At 43.9% G+C, this 21548-nt stretch overlaps 1 protein-coding gene across 1 annotated transcript in view; it reads left to right on the forward strand.

Annotated features, from left to right (window-relative positions):
- IL31RA (interleukin 31 receptor A) overlaps positions 1–21548 on the forward strand; it is an 841398-nt gene that overhangs the window by 244462 nt on the left and 575388 nt on the right. Inside the window, exons 3-4 of the mRNA XM_069627290.1 lie at positions 3627–3923; positions 19173–19293. Of these exons, the coding sequence (XP_069483391.1) occupies positions 3627–3923; positions 19173–19293 (418 nt within the window). The remainder of the gene's footprint in view (positions 1–3626; positions 3924–19172; positions 19294–21548) is intronic.

The raw sequence follows: 21548 nt of genomic DNA on the forward strand, positions 1-21548 counted from the left end.
CACCTATATAAGGGGTTTAGATTCCAGTGTTCTCTAAGTCATTCCAGTAGATCCCAAGACCCATGATTTTGGGGCACTGTCCTATCACAGAAGAAAAACAAAGAAGGAAGATTGATTTTGTTTCCATCAAGAGCAGGGTCAAACTCTGTCACAAGGTTATCTGTGGTTGAAAACTTAGCCTGCTCCTGGGCAGACAAACCTTTTAGACACTGCATTTTGGGGTAGTCATTTCATGATTAGAATTGATCATTAACCATTAGTAAATGCTCTCCCACTAGTGCCCTATATTCAAGAATGGATGGCTAAGGATACAGTTTGCAAGAATGACTTCAAAGGTGTTTATTTACAAATTTACAAAGAAAAATAAATTTGATTGAAGATTGCCTTCCAAGGTTGCTCTTGGGTAAAGAATAAACATCTCACTTGAAACAAGAAAGTGTTGTGGCCAGCCTTATGGTTAATTAGGTGAAAGCTATCTCTTTAGAAGAATCATTAGAAGGAGAAAATGATGTTTAGGGTTTCCAAGGACTAATGGATTATGAGCTCACAGCAGACCAGACGGCATGAAGGCAGTTGAATTGTGTTTGGAAGGAGGGACTTTTCTGAGCTTTTATAGACTGGGGGTTTGTGAAGTAGAGTAATTGTGTATGCATATATGCATGCTCTGGGAAGTTTATTGGTACCCAAGATGGGGCCTGCAAGTTGAAATGCATGTTTCCAGCTGCTGGCCAGACTTGAATTGCAATAGAACTCAAAAATATTGCTAAAAATGGCTTGTCGTCACTACACATGACAGAAAGACCATGGGACAGGCTTGGAGTTTACATTTTAGATTCATTGTCAGAAACACGGCTAACTTTAAGAGATGCTGGAGTATCTGAACAAGAACCTGAATGATAAATTAGTGAAAGTTTGTTGTTGATTTATTTGACTCTTATCAGAAGGTAGGAATAGCCAGATGAGGTTATCACCAACAGTGAGTCACAGGTCTTCTCAGGTCTTCACAACAGTTACAAATAAGGAAAGCTGTTAATGGGGGGAGTATGGAGTGGATTCTCACCCAGATTATAATGGCTTTATGAAACAGTTCAATAGATGTGTCCATGAATGTGTACAACAGACAGTGGAAAATGAGCGAACCTGGATTGATGCAGTGACGGAAAGGCTCTGAGGTTACAGGATTACTCTTTATAATCTTTGGGTTTTTCTCCTTTTGAACTGATGAAGGGAGAGTGGGTATTTCCAAATATTCTCCAGCTTTGGTCATGTTCAATGAAAGAATAGCTCTGATAAAAACTGATGGCATCAAGAAAAACGTGTTCCTGTTGCAAAACAGAAAATTATAAGTATGTAAATTCTGGAGCTATGAAAGATGAGAGTGGGAAGTGTGAGGAATTTTAAGCTAGGAGGAACAGTAAATTAGGCTGAACCAACATTTTCGCCACCTACTTTAGTGGTAAAGGTTTTGAAGAGTGCAGAGCTGAGGTTCTTGTGGAATGGAGTGCCTAGGAATTACTGAGGAATAGGATAAAGTGCTATGATTCATGTGGAAAATGGGACTATATGTCATCCATTAATATAACACATTGTAATGGAATTACAGGGGAATGTCTTCCAGTGGTTAGTTCAACAAGTCATTGTATCGACTCTGTCCCTCGGGTCACATCTCGGTGCAAAAATATGGGCAGATTTCTGTTCCAAGGAAAAGTTGCAAAATAGGTAATGTGGTGAAAAGCACTAAAATGAAAAAGATCCAGACAATTTTAAAGACGTTAAATTGTACTCTTTTTCGTTCCTTATTCTAATATTGTATATGCAGGAAATGTAATGTGTGTAATATTTTGTCCTCATCTCGGCATCAAAATATAATTGATGATGGATGTAGCATTCTCTGCTGGTTACGAGATGTAGAGTCCATTATTCAACAGTTGTGGCGAAGTCAACAGCGAGAAAGGAGATGGAAGTGCTGGGGCTGGTCAAGCTACATGTGGTGGAAGGGCGGGCCAGTAAAGTTGCTTGGAATGTGTTCTGAGCATGCTGATACAAACATAAGGGCACTCTACCCATCGAGTCCTTTTCTTAATGTCCCTAGCTCACCCCATACCCTCCCCACAAGCCCCCTGTACCTCTGACTAGCCCCATTCTCCCCATGCCCTGACTTACCGGCCTCTTTGCCTCACTTCCGTCTGAGCTTGGACCCTCCTATGAAGGGAGAAGGGACTCCATTTAGATAAACTTGTGCCAATCCCATGGCAGTTATATACTTTGTTTTTACTATACAAGACACTGCCCTCACTCTCTGTCAGCTGTGTCTTTTGTAAAAAGAAAGACTTGTAATATCCCAGGCTATTTGCCTGGGTGCTTATGGCTAGAACACGGTGGGCTGAGGTTATTGGCTCTCGAAACAAAGAGTTATTGTGTCATTCTATCAGTACTACTCCCTACTTGTTGTGTATGAGTATCACTTGATTTACCTCTGTGGTATCATAGGCAGCAAGTTGCTGCAGGTCACTGGTAGGGAAGAGGCTAGATCCAGGTTTGTAGAAAAGGCGAGTCTTTATTATGTTGCAGGTTTCATGCAGATAGTTAAGGAGGAGACGAACATTAAGACAACTACATGTATGTGATCCCATCCTGGCTGAATTCGAACAGTCTCTAACTTAGACACACACATTCCACCAGGCATTCGACAAGCATGTGGCATAGAAACCTAGGTACAAAAGAACCACAACCTCTGTCCTGATGTGTGTCTGTCACTCTTACTCCAAGTGGGCTACTGGCGCTGACCAAGTATCAAAGAGACCAGCAAATGAGATCAGTTCCTCCAGTGCTGTGCCCAGAGCAAGTGCAGTCATATGCATGCAGTATACAACAATTCTGAAGTATAAAAGCAATTTATGTAGACAAAGTGTCAGTTATAATTAAAGAGAATGTTCTTTGGCTCCTCTACTGCATCTAAAACTGATAGCGGTCAGTGTTTTCCTCCATTGGCTGCATAAAACAAGCATTGGTAGAGCCAACTGTCTTTTGGGTCTTATAACACTTGCCAGCTGTTTCCACTTGACCAGTAGAACCACCATTTGCTGTGTACTGCCATACTATCGCCATGTACTCGCACCACATGGCAGGTATTGCTAACAAATATCAGGGATTGACTTCCTATGCGCAATTAGTCACATTGACAATAGCAATTAAGATTTTCATCTGTTTTCTCATCGGCTTAGGGGCCAATACTGGGCACAGTCCGTGGGCAAAGTTAGCAGACCATTTCTTCATTAGAACTATTTGCACCCAGTCCTGAAGTACTGCTGCGTACATACAAGTATGCCATTCACTTACTCCTCTGGCAGATGTCTGCTGCTATGCCAACAGAGCAAACAAACACTTGTTGGGACTAGTGAAAAGTAAAAATCTAAAAATGTAACATTGCTTTTCTTGCTGATGCTCGTCTTGTTGTTCACATTACTTGTTCTGTTTGATCGCGTTGCCAATCAACATCTTGTGGCTTTTGCCTTCATTAAACTGCTCCCAAAGTTCGCCCATGCCTACTCAGAAGTGCATGTTAAAATGTGTGACAATGATTGCGGTTAGTAGACTAATTCCCACTCATGTTTGAACTTTCCTAGGCCAAAACTCTTTTCGACATACTCAAATCAAGCCTCAGTCGCCTGTTGTTGTGAGGGGGTCAACGATCAACATTTCATGCATTTTGGATGAGGGCCAACTGTCTTACACCAACAGCAGCAGTGTTTTTTGGAAACTGAACAGTGACTTGGTTCCGCACCAATACTACTCAGTTGTCAATGAAAGAGTGTCCAGTGTCACCGTCCACAATGTCACGGCTGCAAGTAGATACGTGAGTTGCTTTATCCACTATCCAGGCAATTCACAACGTCTTCAACAAACTGATCTGCGATCGGGTTGTAAGTATGATTACCTTAATATGCCTTTTAACATCTCTTAGAAAGAATGGGTTGCGTGCACTATTGAAAATCATAACGAATTTAAGTTCTTTGCCGCAATGTGAAAAACTTGTAGAAGGAAAGAGCAAAAGTACATCTGAAGTCAATATAGATGTGCGATAATTTACACACAGTACTTTTCATCGCCATTAGACAAAATCATATTTAGTTACAGAATTACACATTCCTCTCTCAAACGTCTGTGCCAATGTCTCATTTGCTCTAAAACGCAGGCAATACCCCTGGCTTTGATGGCACCCATAACCAGGCTGTTATGCTCACCTACATGCTTCAAGATGGCGCACTCCCATGCCAAACATGGAGAACTAGAGAATGGTAACGACTGTAGCATCCATCTTGAATGAATGAATGTGACCTTACATAAGAGTGTAATGTTAATACGTTAGGGATAAACTCAGAGCAGGCCACCTGATCTGTGCTGATCTATCTCAGAGACGTTTTCAAACATTTAGGAGTGAATTTATTTAAAACAAAATGCCCACCAGGCATCACTGCATGGGCGTAATTGTCCTGTCCTCCCCCAACATTTTCAGCAAAGTTACTCCACTGCATCACTGCCCAGCTGGCCCTCTCGTAGGTGAGCGCTGCTTGAGCTATGCCCCCCACCGGCATATGATATCACAGGGGCCTCAGCCTCTTAAGTGCATCAGGAGTACCCTTGCGGTGAAGCCACTTAGGCCCAGCTGATCCTTCCACCGGTGCGCACTGCTTTGGCCAAGCCGCCATGACAGACAATGTCACTGTGGCCTCGGCCTCTTAATGGCATCAGGAGCGCCCTTGCGGTGAAGCCCGTCGGGCAAAAGGCAACGCTGGTAGGCTGTTTGTCTGCGGGCTACTTAATACTCACCGATCAAAGAAGTGTACTGTCGAGGGCATTCGCAGGATTAGGGTTCATAAAAGCTTTTCCCTTGATTTGAACCGTGTAGGTGGTATTAACTTAACTGGAGACAAAACCAACAGAACTGTAATAAGACAAGTGCAAGATTTAGGGGGACAAGTCGGACTCTATATCTAGAATTTGTATAGCGCAAGCTTTCACCAGTGGCATCATAGTGCTTAAAAATACAGACAGAACCAGGAATTAATTGAACAAATAGGTGTTCAGATAAGCTTTAAAATGATTAAAATCTTCAATTTCATGAGACGAGGAAGTGAGTTCCAAAGCTTCAGGCCTACCACTGAAAAGGCCCTGCCAGCACAGCGTACAGAGCGGTAATGAGGAACAAGCAGAAGAGCCGATGAATCAGAGCGCAATGGGCAACTAGGGCAATAAGATTGGATTTCTCTTGTAAACATAGGCAGCCAATTCTGTGATGGGCACGGTAGATGATGCAGAGTGATTTAAACTGAACAGGAGCCAGGACGGGGAGCCAATGAAGGTCCCGTCGCGCTGAGGAAACACTGTCCATAGGTAATGCCATTGGCCAGGCAGACTGATTGCATTCTGCAGCACCTGTAATCGATTGAGTAAATAAAGAGGTTGGGCAAGCAAAGTGGCATTGCAGTAGTCAAGGCTGCCATTAATAGTGGCTGCGATGACCGGTGCGTAGAAGCAGGCCAGGATGTAAGGTATGAGTTTCTAAAACTGCTTAAGTTTAAAAAGCCAGCCCTGCAGAACGTACTGATGTGGGCATCAGATGACAGGGAGGCAGAGATCTTGATCCACAAATGTTTTACTTATTTAACAGTGACAGGTAAACAACTTAAAGTTGATGGCCAGAAATCGTTGGTGCACAAAGATGAGGATGAAGGGGGGCCCACCAGCAGTACTTTAGTTTTCTCTCCACTGATCTTTAGCCAATCCCTCGTGCCCCAAGACAAGATCTCAAGCGAGCAGCCATTCCCTCACACTCCAGATCAAGCCAGAACAAGTGCTGGGTTTCATCTGCGTAGGAATAAAACCGATGCCATGGGAATGGATGAGATGGGCCAATGGTTGGACATAAATATTGAAAACCAACGCGGACAGCACAGAGCCCTGGAGGAACCTATGTGAGACAGCGACCTGAGAAGATTGGAAGGGGGCTAAAGAGACCGATTGAGAGTGTGAGGATGAGAAAGCCTGAAACCACTCCAGTACCGAGCCTGAGATGCCAGCATCCTGTAGCGTAAGTGTTAGGCAGAATCCTGTGCAGTTCCCTTAGGGAGAACTACAGCAGATTAAGACTACAGGTGAGAGCAATAAATCCCCTTTGGTATCAGTCTCTACCACAAAGATTTAGTTGGTAGCTGTGGCTGAGCAGTCAGACTTATCGCAAGAGGGAGATGAGCAGTATTCAGGGTTTACACATTAGGCTTACAGTACTGTGGGACAAGGAAACACTGACCAAAGCTTTGTATTAAAAAGTATATATATATTTATTTTATACACTTCTAATAAAACACATGTATCACAGTCATCAAGCAAGTTAAATTAAGTCAAAGGAAAAATATACACACTCCCAAGTTAAATTGTAGACCAAGTGAACCAGAGTGAAAACTGAGCAAAACGGCACAGTGGAAACCACACAGAAGGGGTATTCTAACAATTTCACACAAGGAAGGGAAAATACAAGTTATTCAGAAAGGCCTTCTTACACACCCTAGCAACACTTCCCTTAAGATTGTGAACCAGTTTAAGCAAGACAGTGCATCAGTATAGGCAGTACTTTAAATGAAAACTGAGCAAAATGGCATTTCACAAGATTTAGCAAAGGGAAGGAAAGGGTAGTTGTAAGAAATAGGTGCACCACACAGTTCTTGATGAGAATAAATCTAAAGAAGGCAGATCTAACAAATGTAGCAAGAGTCAGTAGACCTGTGCCAGAGTCAGAGGTACAGGGCAAGGGCCCAGGAGCAAAATGTACTTGTAGCTGCAGTCAAGTCTTTGGTTAACGATTTTGAAAAGGTGGATGCAGACGATGAAACAAACAAGGTTAAGAGAGAGGGGCGGCTGTTAGGATTTGTACTTAATATAAACTACTCGTAGAGATAGTTTCTAACACATAAGTTTAATTGGAGGAGCCCCCAGGAGGCCAACCATCTTCACTGCAACATCTTCGTGTATGGTTCCATCAACATTCTGGAACAATACACGAAGACATTGTCCGGGTTACAAGGCGCATGCCTCTAAAGGAATATATAATTAATTACACATTACATTTGTATGCAACATCACAACAGCGGCCAACCCAACAGGTAGGTAAAGGATTTAAAACACCTTTAGTGCTACCGCGAAGAAAGGGCGGCCTGGCGAACAATCAACCTTTAAATGAAGAAGTGGCTCCTGCGGTGGCGGTTGTTCCTGGTAGTTCCTGCAGTTCGGGTGATCCAGCAGGGGGAGAGAGGCTCTCTTCGTGGAGGAAGGTTCGAGTTACTGCACTAAGCAGGGATGAAACCAGCCGCGGTGCTGCCCGACGAATAAAAGGTACACTCCTTTAAATCACGGTCCAGGTGGACTAGTGCCTGGCTATCTGGCCACCGAGTACAGGGTACTGGCGATTCGACCACGGCAGGTCCGGGAAGGCGATTGGCAAACTGGTTGGCCCCACCAGCTCAAGGGAAGAAGGCTCTTGCTGATGATCTCCTCTCGTCGTGTGGAGAAAAGTGGTGAGACGCTGCAGCAGGGCTTCACCGGTGGTTTAGTCGTTGCAGATGTCTTTGGCTTCTCTCCTCTTCGGCGGCTTAGTTCCAGTGGCGACGTCGTGCTCTTCCAGTCCTCAGGACCCTGCTTTTATGCAAAAAGAGCCCCATTCATACAGCCTAGCTGTCACTTACACAGTGGAGTGGTCATCTTTGGCGGGAGACCCTCCAGCCTATCAGGATAGAGTGTGACATGGGTTGCTGAGGCAACCCTGTCCAGGGGTCCTACTCCCCCTCCCACACAATGGACCCACCCCAGAATCAGTGGCGCAGAAAGGAGGGCTTCTGGGAAAAAACCTGCCAAAAGGACGAACAAAGGATCCCCGACCTGGGTTAGGAGTTTAGAGAAAGACACGAGAAAGAAGTTATATTAAAGTTCTGGCAAATAAAACCTACCGAAGTAAAGTTAATATTAAAATAAACCGGCGGCATGTTACAGGCTGTCAGAAAAAGTGGTAGCCTCGAACAATGGGAAAATACCATCGGAAAATATTTGCGGTTGAATATTTATGGTAGTAACCACTGCCACCAGCCAGAAACTTTAGAGAGGGACTTTACGGTACCCCCTCGAAAATGAACCTAAGGGAAAAACTATTAACTCTTTCCAGTACCTCCATAGTAAGATGGGTTGTACTGTTTAAGTTCATAACAATTGACTAGTAAAGTCAATCCCAGGGTATGGAGTCTTTGTTTGGGGGTCGCTACGACACCCCAGTGTCACTGCACTCAGGGTGCTGTGTAACACATGTTAATAAAGATTGTTCCATGGGGGTGAGAAAACCCCATAGACATTAACCTAAGACAAAAATAGCCTAGAACACACATAGCAAAAATGCCTAAGAGTGGGAAAAAGAGTCTCACTCTTAGCTGGAAAAAGAACCAAACCCTTCAAATCCAGCAAAGCTGCTGGGGGACTCTATAGGTAAGGGAAATTAGCCATCGAATGAGAATTCTCCCTAACACTAACCAGGAGAGTGGCATGATCGATGGTATCAAAGGAGGCAGACAAGTCTAACAAAATAAGACCAGCTATTCCGCCTGGATCCCAGACTAGAGTAGGATCATCCAACACTAACACGAAAATTGATTCAGTGCCCATAACAGGGCGAAAACCCAATTGGAAGCGGTTGAGTATATGATGGGTTTCAAGGAAGGACCAAAGCTGACGTGTGTACACGGCCTCCAATTATTTTATGAAAAAAGAGAACAAAGAAATAGGCTGATAGTTTGAAAAAGTGCGACATCCAGTGTAGGCATTTTTTGAAGAGGTATAACCTGGGTGTGCTTCAAGGCAGTGGGAAACTAACCAAAAGTAAGAGACCAGTTGATTGCCTCAGCGAGGATCTCATCAATACCACTAGCTATAGTTTTAAAATAGTGACAGGGCATAACATCGTAAGGAGAAGCTGAATTGAGTTGCCCAAACAACCTCCAGACTATCAGTAAGCTGAAATGAATTAAAGGAAAGTAAATCGGGGTTCTGGCATAGCGGCAGGGGAGAAACACGAGGGGTATCAGCAGAGGGCACCACACACAAGATATTGGACCTGATAGTTTCAACTTTGTGGACTATGGCAGCTCCTTAAGCCATCATGGCGTCCCCTTATCCCTGCACTGGTACATGTATGAAGATCATTGAGTTACAGAAACAAGCAGGTCTGTAAATAATGTTTGATATCCTGTTTGTATACAATAGGAGTACCAATCAGCTCTGGAGGAAAAACCGAGGAAAGTTGCAAGCTTGGATTTTGTGTTTGGCGGGGAGGGGGCTCACAGGATGCATTGGATGGTTGAAATAAATTACCCTGAGTCAGCAGTGAGGGAGCTATAGTGGGCAGCCACGGACATTATATGAACATGTTATTCTGATCGACGTTTCGTTTTCTGTGACAAGAATTCGCCACAGAGAGGTATAATTAAGCTGAGAGTCAAAACAAAGACCATGTTTGGCGTTCAGCTCTGGAATCCCAGTCCAGTAATATAACCGTGAATTTTACCATAAGATTAGGAGGTTGACTCTTATAATAGCGAAACAGAAGGCGAAATGAGCTTATCACCTGCCGCTCTAAATCCAGTTAGATTATCTAGAAAATTACCGAAGCAAACAAATTACAGAAATTAAGCATTTTTTGTACACATTGGATAACATCAATAAAGCAGAAAGACCCGAGCCCACTAATGCTCAACACCCTACAGCGATAATGGCAGTAAAGGAGTGAAATTGCATAGTGGCTGCGAGTGGGGCAATAGAAATTGCAAGCTATGACAGGTGTGTTACCCCTAAAAAACCCAGCGAGGTGTCACCGATTATGAAAACTAAGCCAAAGCTGGGTAATGGTAATACATACTATTCACTGGATGAATTTGAAATACCTAGGAAAGAGCACCAAGGAGGAGGAAGAAACGTTAATATTCCAGTCCAGATTCACCTGACCGAAATGAGTCATGAGCATGCCTTCAGAAATGGAGTAGACTAGTAATACATATGCTGTTTGGGGGGAGCGGACTGAATCTGTGACTGAATCTGTGAACAAGCCATCACCATCAGAAGTGGTAACACTACCAGCTGCAGCGCAGCTAATCACAGGGCTATTGGGAAAGAGAGAAACGAAACAACACATACAACAGTGGGAATAGATCGAGTAACCTCCGCGCATCCGCAGGAAGGCAATTGTCAGAAGAATTGTGCGGAAATGTCTTTCTTAAAAAGCTTAGAATTCCCAAAAAATGTTAATATTAATGGGAGCAGCACACCTGTAGACACATCCATAGTCCGTATTGGAAAGAATAATTCTGCTTTGGGTAATTCACACAAACAGACCAAGCAAGGAGACCGATGGGAGCCAATCGGAAGGCAACCTTACACAAACGAGACACAAGGCATAGCAAGTTCCAAGAGACCAACCGCACAACCCTAATATCCCTTCATTGGTGATAAGCTTACCCCTGTGACACGCGCTACTACATCATGCGAGCAGTGTGCACAGAGGGAGCAAAGGAGCAGCAAGGCAGAAGACAAATATAGGGAGTAATGGTAAGCAGCAAGGCAATTTAATTACTCAGGAAACGGCAGTTAAGGGTGGTATGCACAGTGTACTGGGCTAGAATGCAATTTATTTGCATAATGTACCGAAGCTTAAAACAAATTTAACATGTTTTAATTTAGAATTGACCGACAAGTGCATTCACTGGTTACGATCTACCAGGGGCTGTCTCTCGGTGATTCAAGAAGACATCATATTCTGTACACGAATGTCCTCGATCTTGCCCACTAGCATGGATTATATTCGTTTGGAACTGTGAGATGCATACCTTTTTAATTTCATTTTATTGCGAGTGGTTTCTAAGCACAGGATCAGGATTCAAACCTGTGTTGCGCTGCGTTTTCCTGCTTCCAAGACCAACGCGTTGTCCCTGAGCTATCTAGTAAAAGGGTTAGTGGCACTTGAATTTAGAACATGCCCTCCCCAGGGCTCTAATATAGAACTAAGGGCATATCCACGAAGGGGAGAAAGCCTTTACATCTACAAAGATGGAACACAACATCTTTGATCAAGGACACCTGGAGGGCACAAGAGTAGTAAACAAAAGTAGAGATGAGGAGAGAGGGATGAAGGAAACTCCAAGTATATACGTGGAAGATCACATATCACAAGAATATGGACTAGAGGTCATATACTGACTAGGTTCAGGGAACAATAGAGAAATAATACCACCGGAGGGAAGAAGGAGAACTGATAACCATAGTAGCACCGTGAAAGTATTATCATAGTATATTACAGGTGTAAACAAGAACATCATAGATGGGGAATGGTGCGATTTTATAAGTAAAGTACAAATTATTTGCCTACAGGAGACTTGGGCCCTAACTGAAACTCACCTACAAGGATATTCCGTATTTCAGATAATTGCAACAAAGGGCTACAGGGCGCCCCAGTGGTGGCCTGTTAACGCGTGTAGATCCCACGCATTGTTGGGAAACAAAAGTAGTGTACACAAGCTCTAAAGATGTGCACGAGATAGACATGAGGAAATAATATAAGCTTCATACAGTATTACTCAACATATATAATAGACCCAAAGTTGAGGGTGAAGTAAATGCTATACAAGTGGTTCAGAAACGTGTAGCAGCCTTTGTAGAAAATATCAAGAAAGAAAGATCATCCTTGTAGGTGACTTTAATATGCAGTGTGAGCCACGTGATTTCATGCAAGACCTTATGGTGGAGGAAGATCAGGCATGTGGCATACCAGAACTCACGCTGATCAAACCAAAGAGAGCATATAAGCAGGCACTGGAAACTGCACATACAGTCTTACTTTGGAATGCGGGCCTGTAATGGGAGAGAAAATGGAGACAGACCCGCTAAACCAACATTTGTAAATGGGGATAAATGTACACCTATCGACTGTGCTCTTGTACAAAGCAAAACTAGGCATTTTGTGAAATCGATGCACATCAACGAGCGTGAGCAGAGCGACCATCGACCACTATGCCAGGAAATCGTTAATAGCAATCGCATTAATGTCAAAGATCGAAACCTAGGTGAAAAGTCAGGATTAACAATCAAGGGAAATGCAAGGAAATCATTGAAGTGGGTAGATTTGGAGGGCACAAGCTCTATTCCCATCATCTATGATAATATTTTACCATTGCTAGACAATCTTCTGATAAATATAAGCTTGACCAATGTAGATATTGTTTTATGTTATGAAGACATTATCAGAGTGATGAATTCTTTGGTCACGAAAACCAAAAAATCAGTGAAAACTCTAGCAATAAAAAAGACTGAATGGTATGGAGTGTAGCGAGGCAAAATATGCTCTTTATAAATGGGATAAAACACATTGAAAGTTATGGCAGAGGGCAAATAAAACAACAAACAAGGGGCCATTATAAAGCCACAATGAGGACCGAATTCACGAGCATGAAGCAAGTGGGAAGTGCTCCCAGAAGCCATAGAAAGCAAGGATAGTGCAGGTTTCTGGTAACAGGACACTGCAGCACATATGCATGCTAATAACGCTATCTGCTAATATTACCCCCACACAAATGGTCACCATACAAATAGTCGCCGTGAAAAGGCTGCAGCGCCATTATGTATGGTGACCATTTGTAAGGGGAGAGGGCTGTCTTTTTGCAGTGACTTTTTTGCCACACAGCTTTTTTGCGGGGACATTATCACATGGAACCCTAGTAACATCTTTCAAGGAAGCATTCTACCAGTGACATGGCTACAACACTTTAAGAGGGTATATACCCACCCAAATGATCAAACAAGGATCGGGGATCATAGTACTGTATCCGGGAAGCTGCAAAGGAAACTGGATGACCTGTTGTCATTAAACATCATATTGAGAGATGTTAAAAATGCTTCAGAACGTCAAAAAGGTGAGAAGGCACCGGCCCCAGTAGGATACCAATTGATGTCTGTAGGTCAGAACCTGACATTTGGGCCCCAGTATTCCTCCTCCTCTGGCTTTTCAACTCAGTACTGGAAATTGGTTCAGTACCTAAATCCTGGAAACCGCAGCGATGGTTCCCCTATGTAAGAAAGGTGGCTATGAGGACCTGGGGAGCTATAGGCCTACTTTGCTGCAGCAGGTGACACCTGTGCAAGGGCTGTATCAATGCAGTTAATGGATTGGGCCAATGAAAACCAGGTAATTAGACACTTACAGGCTGGCTTCCAGCCAGGTCTAAGCACCATTGTCCAGTCTGTCAGGTTATACCTGTTAAAACACACATGTCTACAACTGAGAAGGATGCATCTTTACGTAGCCTTTATCGATCTAAAAACCGCATTCGATAGTGTGCCTAGGACAACATTATGGGAAGCAGTGGCCGAAAAAAAAATACCCACCCAATTACTTGATGCAACACTTTGTCTTTATGACAACAATTCTGTGACAGTGAGATGAAGGCTTGCAGGTGAAACTACCAAACCATTTCATATTGAGAGAGGGGTCCGACAAGGGTGTGTCAGGGCACCTATGTTATTCTGTATAGTTCTGAACAGGTTGATTAATGTACTCACTACCTCACAGTTAGATGCACCCACTTTAGGCTCTGATAGAACTCCAATTTTATTGTTCAGGGACGATGAAGTTTAAATTCTATTAACCCCAGTAGGGCATACAAATCATCTGAATAAGCTTTGTAAAGGGTGTAAACGTAATGGCCTAACTATTTATTATATAAACCCAAGTCCTTCATTTTTCACCCAACTACTAAAAAACCACTGACAATACAGGTAGAACTGGATGGGCAAATGATTGAACAGGTTGCCTGCTATGACTACTTGGGTATTAGGGAGTTGGATCGAACAGATTGATAAGTCAATACTTACCCTAGTGAGGATAGGAAACACTATTAATCCATTTGCCTATACCCAGAGAAATGGTTCACTTACACCAGCGCTTAAAATATATAACGGCCAAGTAAGGGCGGCGGCAACATATGGAGCCGACATCTGGGGCTTCTCAAATGCAACCCGACTGTCTCTAATAGAGGAACCATTCCTGAAAACATGGTAAAGCCTACCACCACCACCTACACCAAATAAAATCTGGCACATTTAATGAAATCATGAGAAGATTGCCGATACGATTGCCTTAAGATCACGAATAGATTTGCCAGAAGTGTGTTTAAACGTAGGCAATGCAAGGTAGAAACAGTGCCATGATGCTGTCACACACCACTAGACAGTGCATCAGCAAAATCAGCTTAATGCTGAGGACTGGGCTGATCAAGAAGAGTGCATGAATTATGCAGCACTCAATGTATTGCAGGATGGATCAATCAGTGCGACAGACCGAGGATGGGAGATGGCAGCTGTGCGTAGAGCCGCATAGTGTTAAATACAGTACATCGGATATCGCCGAAGATTCTTGGTATGATGACGAGCACTGTGTGTTCAAAACACGCCTTCTTTTCTATGTCTTTGGTAAAGGCTTTCATGTGCGCGGTCTTCTCAAAGTCTATTGGAAAGGGGGATCTTACAGTGGACAGTGCACTCAGGTCTGAGTGCCACAGCTGCCAAGACCCACAACTTCTAGTGCATGTGGAATGCAGTCGCCTGCCACAGCGCCTTCCAAGCCTTGGCTTTTAACACTAATTTTAATGCACTTGCCAACACCATTCCTTATTAATAAGGTGATATTTAATTTCTTTGCTGTTACCTACCTTTTTAAATGTACTTAATGGCCTATTTCCTTATGATCTCATGCATTTTTCATGCTTTAAAGCAATGACACCTTACAGTATTAATGAACTCTCAAATCCCATAGTTTAAAATCTCACCCACAATTATGCAGGCTTCAGTGCTCTGCCACATCTTGGCCAACCATTATTACTCAAAGCACACATTGTTGAGTACACTTTGATCACAGTAGGATTCGAGACTCCTAGTGCACAAAAGGCGCATGAAGCATTCTACATATTGCATATTCCAACTAATCTGTTAAGTCTGTGATGGGCAGTGACACCATCCCCGCACTCCAAAACTCGGCAAACATTCTTAGCTTTTTTCCAGGTTTCCAATGTGGCAACCATTGAGCCAGCATATCAGCCATTAATTAATGAAAGCAACTGCACGAACAACCACCAATCCGATGTCCTGCCACACATCTGCTACAATCCCTTGATGCAGAATTGGGACACTCCCTATGTGTGGAGAACAGCATGACCGCAACAGGTGATGTGGAACCAAATCACTACAAGATGAAATCCAGGCACCATGGGCATCAACTGCACCAGCAGATTTAGTTAAATAACGTCCAATCATGGCAACAATCTAAATGCACACCCAAATGACCTAGAGGAAAACACAATCGAATAACTAAGCTCAGCTTCATAAGAGCCAATCACCAAAAGATTAGTGGCTAACAGAAAAGAGCAACACTCCTCAGAGCCAAAAAACTGTCCCCAGGGATCTGTCATCCTGGTGGCCAGGACACGGCCATCGTTTTTGGATCCAGTTGCTGGGGGTGGACCAGTGCGGGGGATCACCTGGGTGAGAGGTCTGTGGGAGTGGGACACCAGAAGGTGAGACACGATAGGACACTTAGGAACTCAATCTCCCCCCTTTCCCACCATGAACACTTTCTCGTAAACAGCTCACTGTGAGAGGAAATGGACTAACACACGGGACGTATACCTGACATGTCCCAATAAAATGGTCAGGCAGGGTCGGGCAATTACTGACCATTACACACACCTGACTTCCATCACACTTCCCCGCACGAATAAAAGGCAGAGCATGAGAGCACACTCCGAGCAAGGTAAAGCACACGAGAAAGCAGCAGTTCCAAGATGGCAGTTTACTACAAAGCGAAAGACAGGAAGACCGAAGAGGATCGCAAAGAAGGAAGTGCCCTTGATCTTTTCAATGAAAAACCGATACTTTCATGAACCTTCAAGAATAGGAAACCTTAGACTAGGAATCAAGGCTGAAGAATTCTGCATTGTGTGTCGGAGGTACCCGGCTCTCCTGCATTGATATTCAAGGCATAGAGAAACGCTTGCCGCTGTGGTACTGTCCATGGCTCCTACAACAAAGCAGCGCCAGTGAAGTCAGCACAGCCGGTGAGTTGGGGAGACTGATACCAAACCAGTCTGTGTTGAAGCCAAGGTTGCAAGCGGCAATATTGTATAATGAAAGCTGAAGCGTACAGTGTATGAAACGTATGTGGTAATTGATGCAAGCCAAATGGAACAACAGATGAGTGAATGAACTTTGAAGTCAAGATACGATACCGGCACCACGTGTGTGCTCATTCAAAGGTCTCTGTAAGGTATCCAATTGAAAGGTGGCAAAAGCGAAAGAGTGAAAAGGAATTGTGAAATCGAAGTGGTCCTGCAACGGGTCAAGCAAATCCCTGTGCACATTCGAAAGTCTTCGATGTTAATAGATTAAAGAAAGTTGATGACAAAATAGATAATGTTGGTTCGAGCTCAGCGGAGGGAGATCAGCTGAGAGCTTTTGGTTAAAGCAATTTGTGTTCAAAAGTTAATTGGTCCGAGCCCAGCGGAGGGAGAATAATTGAACATTGTGTTAAAGTGGATCTGAGCCCGGCAGAGGGGGATCCAAGGTGAATCTTGAATATCCCACAAGCCTTGTGTTAAGAGGATCTGTTCCTGACTAAGGGGGGGTCTGAAGTGAATAGTGAATTGCCTGAGAAATTGAGTATTTGTGAAAGCCGAAGAGGAAAATAACGTATTGTTTGTTGCATCAGGCCCTCTGAAAGAAGAGACTTTGAAGGCAAAGAGACTTGGGCATGGAAGGCCCTGATGCTAATGGTTGAACTGTATCCTCATGCTAGAGAAGCCAGAGACTGTGCTAAGCTCGAGTGTACCCCCTTGTCCCGTGCTGAAAACGCGGGGAAGGGAAGCCAACGGCCTGAGCATCCTGACATATAATTTTGTGAACAATTCTTTCTTTATCATAACTCTGTTTGTCACACTATTTATATTTGGATGTAAGGATTGGTAATAAGTTTTAGTATAGGCCCTTTTATTTTGACAAGACACCACTAGGACTGCGTTATTATTATTTGATGGCCATAGCTTGCTCCCATCGGTAGTTTAGGGCCTCATCACGAGTCTGGCGGTAACCCTTAAATGCGGCAGTAGCATGATTACCACCGCATTTAAGGGTCTGCCAGATCATGGACTTGGGGGATTTCCCCCCAGCTGTGAGCTGGGGGGAAATCTGTGTTAAATTTGCCAATTTTCGTCGATATTGCCGCCGCCGGGCTATCCGCCGGCGGTAAGAGTGCACATTTTCCCCATTGGGCCCAATGGCAGAGTAATGTGCCTCTCTCCCCACCCCCACCAATGGGCACAGAACACCTCTGACACCATGGAAAAAAACATGACGTCAAAATACCTCCAGCATTCATGGTTTCCTGATATTGGGTGACAGGAGTGCAGAGTAGAGGCCGTACCAGTGCATGCATTAACAAGCATTGACTATGCCAACAGTTTGAGCTTTTGTACAGTCATGGGAAAGGCACTTGCCAGGCACTATCGTAGTGGTACTAATTGGTAATTGTTTGTAGCAGGCGCAGAATGGTGTGAGTACCTGGGCATCTAATGGCAGTGCCTGGCAAATGCCTAATACCTATGCAGAAGCCAAAACTGTTGGCTTTGCCAATACTTATTTTGAACAGGACTTCAGTGAAGGACACGAAACACATAGTGCTTATAAATTGAGTGGCTGAAGGCAGACATGGTGTAGACATATTTATTACACCAGTAGCTCATTTACAACTCAAATGAAGTCATTCAATCTTAGAAGACTGCTTTGAAAAAACATGGGCGGGTGCTTCAGTTCAGTTTCATGGTAAGGCTTGATTAAAGTGAGCTCAGAGTTCCCATGATGAGGCTTTTTGGGCAGAGAGCGGCAGGAACTGTCAGGGAATGGCCATAGGGATTAACATGACCATGGGCAGTCAATGGGTGGGCAAACAACCTAACAGCTACATGCTTTGAGTCTCTCCCCACGTGCATGCCATGTTTCCCTATCTGCACTCTAATGCAATAGTTTCTGCTTATAGGTGGCAATGCCACCTAACAGCCCAAACTAACAACATATTTCGATCGAGTGACCATTTGCTTAAACCAAAACACATAGCCGGATTTACAAGCCAGAGATCGCCCTGCTGCAAGCAAGTTCACAGCAAGGGACCCTCCCATACATGAAGGTTGAGTTTTACCGTGGCCGCGGGCCTTCCCTCAGAGGGTCTGCACCATGTTACCCCCCATATTTCCAGCATTCTGGTTCATGCTGTCTCTCCATATAAGATTGATGTTAAATATTGAAGAAGAGTCAGGCTCGTATCTTCACAATGTTTGGAGATGGACGCAGTCGTTAAGAGTTAATGATTATATTTGCCTTCCAAGTGTTCGTCCACATAAAGTGTTAGCATATGTGTTGACTCCATGTTTACTTTTGCCGTACAGTACATGCGTTGTTGGGGGATTGCCAATGCCTTCCTTATTAGGGATAGGTGGAGATTAGTGTGCCACTCGAAGTGCCCAGTCACACAAGCTGTCAGGAGATGCCCCCCTCGTGGGTCACTGTGGCCTCTCCTTTTGCTGTCTAGTTGAGGGCAATGTATGTGATATCCTGCCGATACGATCCCAAGGAAGGGTGGGCTGAGGGAGGAGGGGAGCACTTGGCTGGGACGCAGGTTTTAAGTCATTATGAAGATCTTTTAAAAAAGACCGGAATTGGGCTACAATGGGAATACACGGCGCCACAAGTTACAAAAGTGGCAGCACTTCAGGAATGATTGCAGAGCACTGACATTACAATGTTCAGGGAGATAGGTACGTCAGCCATTGGGGCTGTATACACATTACTGGGGTTGGTACTAAGGTGAAGGAACTTTGAAAATATGGTATTCCCATAAGGAGTGTTTTTTTTCTTTTTTTTGGCTGAGCATGTTCTCTGGCGAAGTATCGCTATCTGTTATAGTTTAGAAAAGTTGCTCTGCTACTTTAAATTGATTGTAGATATATTTCATAAGAATTGATCATTTTCTGATCTTTGCCTATTTACAGATCTGCCAGAGGTGCCAAAAAATATTTCCTGTATTTACTTTCATGAAAAGAATTTTACTTGCACATGGGATCCAGGGAGAGATACGGATCTCCAGACAAATTATTCCTTGGTGAGAAAAGGGTGAGTATTGTGCAGAAGTCGATCCAATGTAGCATGTATAGTCTGGTGGCGAGGACAGCCTCTCAACACGGTCTTGCACCAGGCCTCTCCAGATGGGGAGCTACTGGTTCTGAAAGAAAATTCTATCTATGTGTACATTTTAATCCATGCAATGGTTCACCAGGGAGTTTCTTGGCACTATAGGTAATTCCCAGTGTCCACACAAGACCACAAACTAATTAGGAGTGAGGAATGTAGGCTGATTATTAACAGAAAAGAAGGTGCAAGTGCTCGGGCCTTCGTGAATAAAAACAGGGATTCCATAAAGTAGGAGCCAGTAAAGCAAAGGACTGGTCACTTTACAGTTTTCTACACTAACTTATCAGAAAACGATTTCTCTGGGAAGACCGTGGAGAGTGTCTCGGAATGCAAGGCCCAGGTGCATCGGTCAGGAATTGGGGAAAACATGCCCTGAATTCCTGGATAACCAGTTAATGAGGCACTTTAATGGGGATTGTGAGAAACCTGAAGGTACCCTTACATGTACTCCCCAGGGATCTTCTGATCAGTGGCCAGAGATGGTTTATCACTTTTGGATCCCAAATGTGGGGGTGGACAAGCGAGGGAGGATCACCTGGGTGGAGGGTCCTTGGGGATTGGAGAGACAGTACTTGAATGCAAGACATGGTACTCCCCTTTCCTGATACTGACCTTATCTCCCCTCCCGTAGCATTTATGGGCTATTGCCAATCTTATTACATCCTCCCGTGTTGTTTTCCCTTAATTACTGAGAAGAGGCAACCATGAGCAGTGCAGATTTCCTATTATAAACACCACTCTAGTACTGGGACGAAGAAGAGTGGTCGGCATGTGGCAGTGAAGATCGGGCATGTCACACTAATGGGCTTAAAGGAGGGTTGGGCAATTGAGGATACCTCATTACACCAACTGCCTGTTTTAAATAAAGAAAATAATAAACGTTGGAACCCAGAAGTACATAGGAAGTGGACGTGCAGTTGCAGAAGGAATTGCTGTGCTGAGTATCGAGAAGCCGAGACACCGATATGCTGATGAAGATCCCGAGAGTCTTGCTGAGGTGACTGTGCAGGACAGGGACCCCCTGTGAGGGAAGGCCTGCAGCAGGCGCTGCTAGGGAGCAGAGGTGGAGCCAAGCACGAAGGCCGGCGTGTGCTGAACCGAGTACCCGGCTAGCTGACAAGTTGGTTTTCCTGCTCGGAGAAAAGCCACTGAACGGAGCTAGAGAGATTTGATAAGTGTTGGGAGACACTAGGAAGGCTGAAGCGCTCCAAGAGACCTTGGAAGTGGTAACGGTCCACAAAAGCAGTGCAAACTACATTTCTTGAATACCGAACTGAATGAAAGGCGATGCTTAAGCCTGCACGAGTGAAAACTGCCTTTATTGAATATCGAACTGCATAAAAGGTGTAATTCCAGCTCATACAACTTAAGGTTACATTTTATGAAAGCTGAACGGAATGAAAGGCGCTATCCTGATGAATGTAACACAACATTACAGTTCCTGAATCTGGAGTGGCAGGAAAGTCGTGCTTTGAGTTAAATCAAGTAAATGTTACATTTATGAAATACTAAATGAAAAGAAATCTGTTACTTCATCGGTCTATGAAGTGCTAAAGACTGCATGAACATTTCAAGAAAATCAAGTATATCCAGTAGCCCAATACCAGAAAAGCACCTTAAGGATGACAAAGGCTTTGGGAAACTGTGATGGGTGGACCATGCATGTGGTCTGACAACTGCACCTAGACCAGGAAGATTCCTAATACTGACATTATCAATATCAAGAGTCAAGTTACAGACATAGCAGGTGGTTTCTGGTTGTGTGACCTCCAATGGGTGGACCATGTGGTCTGACAACAGCGTCTAGACCAGAAACCACTAAACATAGGAAAAGCAACAAAGAAGTGTGTATCCTTGGTGAAGCTAACCAAAGGACGGGACCAGCTATTTTTTTATCAACTTGTGAACAGAGGAATCAAGTCAACTGTTTAGTATACATCTTGGGGGGTTGCCAGTCATTTGGTCGAAATCAATTGGTCGACTGGACAACTGGTCGAATCAATTTGGTCGAAAACCAAATGGTCGAATTTTTTTTTTTTTTTTTTTTTACCCCTTTTTTTTTTTTTTTGGGGGGGGTCCCCCCCCCAACCCCCTTTTTTTTCTTTCTTTTTTTTTTTTTAACACGAAAACCCACAAAACACATATATAAATAAAAAAAAAAAAATTCGACCATTTGG

This window comes from Ambystoma mexicanum, chromosome 6p (genome assembly GCF_040938575.1).
Source record: "Ambystoma mexicanum isolate Mex_15411 chromosome 6p, UKY_AmexF1_1, whole genome shotgun sequence".
NCBI lineage: Eukaryota > Metazoa > Chordata > Amphibia > Caudata > Ambystomatidae > Ambystoma > Ambystoma mexicanum.